This window comes from Linepithema humile, chromosome 7 (genome assembly GCF_040581485.1).
Source record: "Linepithema humile isolate Giens D197 chromosome 7, Lhum_UNIL_v1.0, whole genome shotgun sequence".
NCBI lineage: Eukaryota > Metazoa > Arthropoda > Insecta > Hymenoptera > Formicidae > Linepithema > Linepithema humile.
In genome coordinates this window covers 12,726,458-12,736,224 of record NC_090134.1, presented here as the reverse complement: position 1 = coordinate 12,736,224, position 9,767 = coordinate 12,726,458, and the positions used below count along the sequence as shown (strand labels likewise).

Here is a 9,767-nt window from a genome sequence, read left to right as displayed (position 1 = left end):
ATAACTTTTCAACATACATTGTATAACTGTATTTCTGCAATATAATCTTTTCATCTTACAGAAAGTTTAGGTGAATTACTTATTGACCAAGAGATAAATATTGAGAGATTAGCGGAAGGGCGTAGCGTAAAGAGAGTACGCATCCGACATAACATAGTGCGCGACAAACAAATTGCGGAAGCACAAGTCAATTTGAGCTCTGGAAGGTAATTCAATATCTCTAAATGAAATTTTGCGACAGAAGAGACAAAAATATATATCAATTAAAGAAAGAAGAATAGCTTTTGCTATTAATTAATAAATATGTAATTAAAACGCTACAAAGAGCTTAAGCTGGATCTTGTTTGCTAATAATTTTAATTTATTGAACAGTACAAACGTTTCAGCCATGGGATTTGGAGATTTTCAGTGTATATATATTTAAAAAAGCAATCACAATTGATTTAAATAATGCTACGCATACATGTTCTCCGGAAGTATTATATTGTTTTGATGCTTTCTTTTGTATTCGATTTACATTTATAGTTCTATTGTTTATCCGCTGTTTTTGCAACTCGATAACGATTTGAACGTCATACTTAAAATTTTCCTTGAACTTAGTACTTGAAACAAGTTAATAAATTATTGGCATTGTCCTATGTTCCGTGTCTATCAAATTCTGTGTTTTTGTGGTCAAGTCTTGTAAAACAATGAATTTTCTTGCAAGATCATTGTTTTACAAACAAACAAACAAACGAACAAACAAAGAAAAAAAAAACCGCACACACAGAATTTGATACACCCAAAACATAGGATGTCAATGACAATAATTTATTAAGTTATTATAAGGACTAAATTTAAGAGAAATTTTAAGTATAACGTTCAAATGGATCGTTATCGAGTTGCAAAAACAGAGAATAAACAATAAAACTAAACATGTAAATCACGAATACAGAATAAAGCATTAAAACAATATAATACTTTCGGAAAATGTATGCGTAACATTATTCAAATCAATTGTGATTCTTTATTTTAATATATATATATATACATTGAGAAAGGCCAAATTCCGTAGTTGAAACGTTTGTACTGTTCATTGAATTAAAATTATTAACAAACAAGATCCGACCTTAGCTGTTTGTAGCGTTTTATTACATATTTAGGAATACATATGTTCTTCAAAGTTGTATCACATTTTTATGTAATATGTTTAATGTTAAATTATTGTAATTTTCTATTTGCATAATATAATATGATATATAATAATATATTAATGTAATTTTTATTACTGTAGGCTTTTTCGCTGAGAGAATTTCTGCAAACACTCTGCAGGGTGTCGCAAATGCCTGAAGAGAACTTTGGTTTGTTTTAAAATTTCATGATATATACATATATATATATATATATATATATATATATATATATAATACTTCGTAGTATATACTTTGTAGAAGAGGGCAAAGAAAATAATATATTCTTATTGTAGCTCTACAAGACGATATTTTAGATGACACTCCAGGACATGAGGAAACAATAGATAACAATCTATTAGATGCGCATACAGGTATCGTACATATAAATATCTTATATTTTAACTTTGTCATTTTTATCGGTCATATTCCTTCTAAAGTGCGATTTTACTTTCGTTCTGTTTTTGACGTATATAATACGTCAAAATATATAAAGACAATTATATTGCTTCGTTGTTTTCGATTCATTTTAATACGTGAATAGTGTGTCTACAAGATATTGATATAGAAATTATTTTAATAGTTTATTATATTTACGTATACTTTTATGGCAGAGTAGAAAACAAACTTTTCTATATTTTTATACTCACAGTAAGATGAAAATAAAAGAAATAAATTTTTCTTCCTTACTTTTTTATTTATAATTTAGTTTTATAAATTTCTGCAAACATTTATATTCGTTGTTTACAGTGCAGAAACCTGTGTCCATATCACATACTGTTATTGAAAATCAAGAGGTTGATAGAACAGAGCCAATAATTGCAAACGTTGCATCTGACAGACATGGATTATCACGAGGTACGTTTGAAAGAATTTGAGTTAAAATTTTGCTTCTATCTTCAATTAAAATTTTCACACGTTTGTAAATTCTTAAAAGACTGCGCGCGCGCGATAGATTTAATTTAGATAGAAATTAAATCCCTTTGTATCTTGAATAGGCAATTCGAACAACAAACAATTTTTTACTTAGAGTTTAAAGAAAAGGAATTTTCGATAAAATTTAGCAAATTCTTCTAAGTATATTCAAATTATTATTTTGGAAATTCAAATTAAGCGTATTCAATATCGGATGTATCACTGACAATTTTCGATAAATATTTTCTTGAGTATTTTACTGTCTGAAAAATTTTTAAAAGATATATTATTCTATTTTATCTTATGTCATTATTTATTCGTAATAGTAAGCATGCATACAGGATGGATGATTTAAAACGAGTGTAAAGTTTCAATAAATTATTTGGAAGATTATTTCGTAAAAAAATGTCATATAAACATATAGGTTCTTTTTCTTTTTAAAATTGACATCCTTAATATTTACACAGTTGGTGCAATGCGTTCATTCAGCTCAAGGAGTACATTTTAAGTTTTTTTTCTTTTTTTTTCTTTAAATATAAAAATGTGAATTATAAATAAATGATGCATATCCTCTTGTTTTATTTTGAGTTTACAACGATTACTTTTATTAAGCATATGATTTTACTGTGACAACGCGGCAAAATTTTAAAACTTTTAATTACATAGATATTGATATATATGTATGTATAAGGTTTTGTTTATACTTTTTTTCAGAATAATCTCTCGAATAATCTGTCTAAATTTGTTACACTTGTTTTGAATCAACTTGCACACTCTGTTAACATAATTATGGAATCGAAATTGTAAAGCTTATCTATCTTATGATAAAGATCTTTTGTTTATTAATAACGAACTCTCAAATACGACTCAAATGCGCAATCTACTGTATCAGTGATTATATAAGAGAAAAAATATCACAGATTTTATATTATTAATTGACACTTATTTGCATGTGCGGTTAATTATTGACTTTATATAGAATATTTTGCAAAATAATATCTTTTCAATATTAAAAACTTATTACTATTTTCTTCCAATTGACAGCATCGGTTGTTGCTAATTCAGAGCCGGATTCAGAATTGGATATTACCAGAACCAATCTTCCACGGAGTCGTGGAAGACCTCCATGTAATCGTGGAAGACCTCCATGTAATCGTGGAAGACCTCCACGCAGTCGTGGCAGACCTCCACGCAGTCGTGGCAGACCTCCGAGACGCGGTCGTAATTTGCAAAGAGGTAAAATAATCTGTATTTTATAGAGCAGCGCTCGGAAATAGTTGCACATTTCGAGCCGATTTAGGAGACGACGCCTCCTGTTCCCCCACTACCGCCCGGCCGCTGGCGGCCGAGCCGCCGATAGCTCTGGCGCAGGAGCGTTTTATATAAGAAATAGGCTGGGTTGTTGAGGCACCTCTCAGAAAATAGTAATATTTTCTTTGCTACATAAATAATGTTTATTTTCATTAATAATTAAATATATATATATATTATGTATTAATGAAAATAAACATTATTTATGTAGTGAAGAAAATATTACGATTTCCTGAGAGATGCCTAAACAATTCAGCCTATTTCTAATATAAAACGCTCCTGAGCCAGAGGAGCTATCGACGGCTCGGCCGCCAGCGGCCGGGCGGTAGTGGGGGAACAGGAGGCGTCGTTTCCTGAATCGGCTCGAAATGTGCAACTAATTCCGAGCGTTGTTATACAGTATAGATGTATACCTTATAAAAATGTGTAATTTGTATATATCTTATAAGTTATATTTTAGAACATATAAAAGAAGAAAATTATACAAAATAATTTTTATTTTCCAGCCGCTGAAACATTCGAACCCATAAGTCAAATCGAAGAAGCTCATTCTATTGAAGGTAGGTACCCGAGACGAAATTTTATTACTTCCAATGTTAATTTGTTTTTATTTATATATTTTAAAGAACTTTGATAGATTTAGTATACTTAATTTGTTTATATTTCAATGAAGCATTCATATCGGAAATTCATATTTGGAAATTTTTCAATAAAATAAATGTCTATCGAGAATTATCAATAATGTATCCACATCGGATGTATTATTGATATGGATACATGATTTATTTTATTAGAAATGAATATGATGAGTATTATGTGTGTGACTATATACTTACATTATTTCCATAGCTACTTCACATCATTTGGACACACTTACTTTGGATGGCGAACTAACAAGAAGCAGGAACCGTGGCAGACCTCCTAAACGACGTGGACGACGCGGCAGATTTACGACGCTTTCACAGACTGAAGAAATCACAGGTAAAACATATTATTTTTCGCTATATAATATAGTATAGTAAACTGAAATAAATATTAAGGTATAGTACTTCCGCGATCATACCTGAGAAAATCATATTTCTTTGGAATATTTTTAAATTTTAACTGCATATTAATAGAAATACTACCTACGCATTTGTAAAGTTAGAAAAAGATTGACCGTACCGAAGTTGAGATATTTAAAGTTAGCATTTTTTATACGTATTACATAAAAGTGCTAACTTTAACTTTAAATATCTCAGCTTCGGTACGGTTAATTTTTTTCTAACATTGCATAGGTGTAGGTATTATTTTTATTAATATACAGTTAAAATTTAAAAATATTCCTAAGAAATATGATTTTCTCAGGTATGGTCGCGGAAAGTACTACCTTAAACTGACAATAATTACATTGCTGTGATAATATTAATTAATAATATATGTATTTTATCAATTTGATGTTATCTTTTTCGGGATTTTATCACATTGTAAAGAATTTGAATCGATATAATTTTAAAAATAAACACGATTAACTTTGAAAATAATAAAAATATGAATTGATTATTATGATATATACTATTATCCGATATAAATATCTAAACAATTAATACAGCATAAAGATTTGTACATTATTGATTTTATAAATGTAATAATTTGACATAATGGAAAATAAAGCATTTTAAAAAAATTATATTTATTAATGAATATGTTGATAAATATTGTCATTATTTCAGGACACACAAGCACTGAACAAGGAAGTCAACAAATAGAAGTGTTGTCGAGCGAATCTGATCATAATGAAGAAAATGAAATAGAAGCAGTTTCGAGCGATCAGAATGAGATGGTGCATAATGAAGGTTAGTATACATATTCCCATTTGTGATCATAATACGGTACACATTTTTAAAGTTAGATCCGATTGGCCATAAAGAATACGACAATGGCTATAAAAATCTTTTATTGCAAACTAAAATAATTTAACATATATTTAATTTTTCTACGTAATTGACGTCGGTGCATCTTGTATTGTATATCGTAGCATTAGCCTTTTTATACAGGTATCAAACAATTCTGCTGTCACTGAATTGAATCACTTCACTTTGAAGGTCGAACAAATGTGTGACCATATCATTTTGAAAACGTTAGCAAGAAAGCTACACTTTTAAAGTGTAAAAATATGTGATAATCATTGTGGGATTATCCAGAGTATGGAAGAATAATCAAAGAAAATCAGTGTCAATTCTATAGAGTTGGATGAATAGATTCGACTGTGAACTTTTTAACCTACACTTTTCTCCCTACAATTAATATCTCGCCTATAAATATAATCATATTTTACATCTTAAAAGTGACTTTCTTGTCAGTGTTTTCAAAATCACATAATCACACATTTGTTCAACTTACAAAATGAAATGATTCAATTTATCGACGGCAGAATTATTTAAGATTATAAAAAAGTTGATGCTACAGTACAAAGTGTATCGAGGTCGACTAGAAACGGTGATTAGAAAAATTAAGTGTATATTAAAGCATTCTTAATTTGTATTAAAAGATTTTCATAATTATACCCAGCGAGAAATGACTCATCGAATTGACGTCGAATCGACATCAATATGATGTAATATCGATGATTTCGATGTCGATTTGATGTCGATTTGACATCGATTGATAGGTCATTTCTCGCTGGGTAATTAACTGTAGCTTTTTTACGATGGACTGGATCTTATTTTAAAAACACGCGCCTGTTATTATCATTAATTAATTTATATTTTATAGATTTTGAAGATATTTTTCGCACACCAGAAGATGATTTTGGAACGATTGGTCTAAGCGATAAAGAAGAGGATCACTTACCTTTTCATCCTGTTAGTACAATAGCATCAAGCCAGCGCAATCGCTCCAATGGTACATGCTGCACATGCTTGAATGCTACTGCCGCGTACATATTTGTTCCATGTGGACATTTGTGTATTTGTAGTGAGTGCCAAAAACGATTGCAAGATCATAAATGACCACTATGTCGTAAAAAATATTCCTACTGTATTCGCGCCATAACGATATAAATACTGTATAATTTTACATGTAAAATTCAAGCATTTACATATAAAATTCAAACATTTTCGCGCCGTATATAACGTATATAACGTATTCGCGCCATAACGATATAAATACTGTATAATTTTACATGTAAAATTCAAGCATTTACATGTAAAATTCAAGCATTTTCGCGCCGTATATAACGTATATAACGTATTCGCGCCATAACGATATAAACACTGTATAATTTTACATGTAAAATTCAAGCATTTACATGTAAAATTCAAGCATTTTCGCGCCGTATATAACGTATATAACGTATTCGCGCCATAACGATATAAACACTGTATAATTTTACATGTAAAATTCAAGCATTTACATGTAAAATTCAAGCATTTTCGCGCCGTATATAACGTATATAACGTATTCGCGCCATAACGATATAAACACTGTATAATTTTACATGTAAAATTCAAGCATTTACATGTAAAATTCAAGCATTTTCGCGCCGTATATAACGTATATAACGTATTCGCGCCATAACGATATAAATACTGTATAATTTTACATGTAAAATTCAAGCATTTACATGTAAAATTCAAGCATTTTAAGATGTAAAATATGATTTGATTTGACACTACTTTTTTTTCTGTGCAATGTGTATGTGTATAATCAAATAAAGAAGATATCGAATTAACAGTTGCATAGATCTCTCTATCTTTCCCTCCCTCCCTCCCTCCCTCTCTCTCTTTCTCTCTCTCTTTCTGTAGATTTAAATCGCTCCTGATGTCAAAGTTGTGATTTTTTCTATTTTATGTGAGTAATACTTGTGTGCAATGTGTATGTGTGCAATAAAGTCATGCGTGCAATCCCAAGGAAAACAGAAAGTCAAAATAATATCAGTTCGACATCATATTGACTTTCTGTTCTCCTTGGGATGTGTATGCGTGCAATACAGTCGTGTGTGCAATGTGTATGTGTGCAATAAAGTCATGTGTGCAATGTGTATGTGCGCAATACGGTCATGTGTGCAATGTGCATATGCGCAATAATATCCTGTGTACAAAGTATTAATATAATTTTCTTATTTTGCGTATTTTTTACGGTCATGTGTGCAATGTGTATGTGCGCAATAATATCCTGTGTGTAAAGTGTTAATATGATTTTCTTATTTTGTGTATGCTTTACGGTCGTGTGTGCAATGTGTATGTGCGCAATAAAGTCATGTGTGCAATGTGTATATGTGCTATATGGTTATGTGTGCAATGTATATGTGCGCAATGTGTATGTGCTCAATAATATCCTGTGTACAAAGTGTTAATATGATTCCTTTATTTTGTGTGTCCCTTACGATCATGTGTGCTATGTATATGTGCGCAATAAAGTCATGTGTGCAATATAATGTCTTGTGTGCAAACGTACGTTTGTATTTTTAATTATTAAATGTGCGCAATAATATTATGTGTGCAATGTGTATGTGCGCAATAATGTCATGTGTGCAATGTGTATGTGCGCAATAATGTCATGTGTGCAATCTGTATGTGTGCAATAATGTTTTGTGTGCAAACGTACGTTTGTATTTTTAATTATTAAATGTGCGCAATAATATTATGTGTGCAATGTGTATGTGCGCAATAATGTCATGTGTGCAATCTATATGTGTGCAATAATGTCTTGTGTGCAAACGTACGTTTGTATTTTTTATTTTTAAATGTGTGCAATAATATTATGTGTGCAATGTGTATGTGCGCAATAATGTCATGTGTGCAATCTGTATGTGTGCAATAATGTCTTGTGTGCAAACGTACGTTTGTATTTTTAATTTTCAAATGTGCGCAATAATATTATGTGTGCAATGTGTATGTGCGCAATAATATTATGTGTGCAATGTGTATGTGCGCAATAATGTCATGTGTGCAATGTGTATGTGCGCAATAATGTCATGTGTGCAATGTGTATGTGTGCAATAATGTCTTGTGTGCAAACGTACGTTTGTATTTTTAATTTTTAAATGTGCGCAATAATGCTTGTAGGCAATCGCTCTGTAGGCAATCGGGAATGTCGGCAATTGAAGCTGTCGGCAAAATGTTGTGGGCAAACGAAGCTGTTGGCAAATGGGAATGTAGGCAGTTGAGACCCTCCCTAATGATATTTATCTTTATTTATCAATAATTACTTGTGTACTTTGATTACGTACTAGTTGCATAGTTCTTAAACGTAGGATATGCGGGATATTGATTAGATTAACTTAACAAATGACAAATTTTAAATAAATAATTAATAAATAAATTGACCATAATTTTATCAATCAATTAATTAATTAATTACTCAAATAACTGAAATTAGTTTCCCATATTTCCCCATGCTTGAAAACTAAGCAACTAGAACGTAATAGAGAATAAATCAATAATAAATAATTCAATAATTGTGTAGGTAATATCGACTAAGATTTTAGAAGAATGTGAAAAATTTCAAATACGTTATTTTTTATGAAATATCGGGTTTAATGTCTTTCGATTAATTTGAAAAGAATTACAATTGCTCTATGTACATTATAAAATAAACAAATTACAGCAAGTGTTTAAAATGTCCACCACCCTGCAATGTATAGACGTGCACGTTTGATTACATTTTTACACGCTCTTTCGATCATGTCTGCCGTGATGTAGCCTAAAGATGTCAATATATTCTCCTCCAGTTCTGCGTCATTATCAATGAGTTCGAGATATACGAGCTCTTTTATGTGACCCCACAGGAAAAAGTTTAGCGGATTCAAATCTGGTGATCTTGCGGGCCAGTTTATTGGTCCACCACGACCTATCCAAGCAGTTAGATATTGGTTGTTTAAAATTGGTTTTGCTCTAACAGAAGAGTGCGCGGGAGCACCATCATGTTGAAAAAGCATATCTCTTCGAACATGCAATGGAACATCTTCCAATAGTTCAGGCAAATCATTATTCAAAATATTCGCATAAGTTTTCCCATTCAAACGTGGCGGCAACACAAATGGTCCAATCTGAAAAATATTTAGAAGTCATATTACTCCATTATGAACATAAAAATTATAAACAACATGAATTTAACAATTTATTTACGAGCTATTTAGATCGTGTATTAATATGAATAAATAAATAGATAAATAAATGAAAGAATAAATAAATAAATAAATAAATAGTTACCAGAGAGTCTTTGATAATACCAGCTCATAAATTGCGTCTGAATTTGGTTTTGAAACCTCTTCTGCTAATGATGTTAGGATTTTTTTCTCCCCAAAAATGGCAATTGTAAATGTTAAACATTCCTTCTCTTGAAAAATTTAATTCATCCGTGAATAGTATTTTATTTACAAAATTGTTA

At 30.5% G+C, this 9,767-nt stretch overlaps 1 protein-coding gene across 1 annotated transcript; it reads left to right on the top strand.

The window, feature by feature from the left end:
* On the top strand, positions 1-6,889 carry LOC137001266 (uncharacterized). The gene is made up of 9 exons (XM_067359838.1): positions 1-206; positions 1,274-1,340; positions 1,466-1,543; positions 1,920-2,027; positions 3,129-3,320; positions 3,902-3,955; positions 4,245-4,376; positions 5,108-5,230; positions 6,150-6,889. The coding sequence occupies exons 2-9, from the start codon at positions 1,322-1,324 to the stop codon at positions 6,383-6,385; spliced, it is 942 nt and encodes a 313-aa protein (XP_067215939.1). The 5' UTR covers positions 1-206; positions 1,274-1,321; the 3' UTR covers positions 6,386-6,889.
* Positions 6,890-9,767: the final 2,878 nt, after the last annotated feature.

Bases quoted from the DNA above. Each gene is read 5' to 3' on its own strand.
- LOC137001266 (XM_067359838.1), top strand. The intron at 2,028-3,128 runs GTACGTTTGAAA...TCCAATTGACAG, and splicing joins CAGACATGGATTATCACGAG to CATCGGTTGTTGCTAATTCA. The intron at 3,956-4,244 runs GTAGGTACCCGA...TTATTTCCATAG, and splicing joins AGAAGCTCATTCTATTGAAG to CTACTTCACATCATTTGGAC.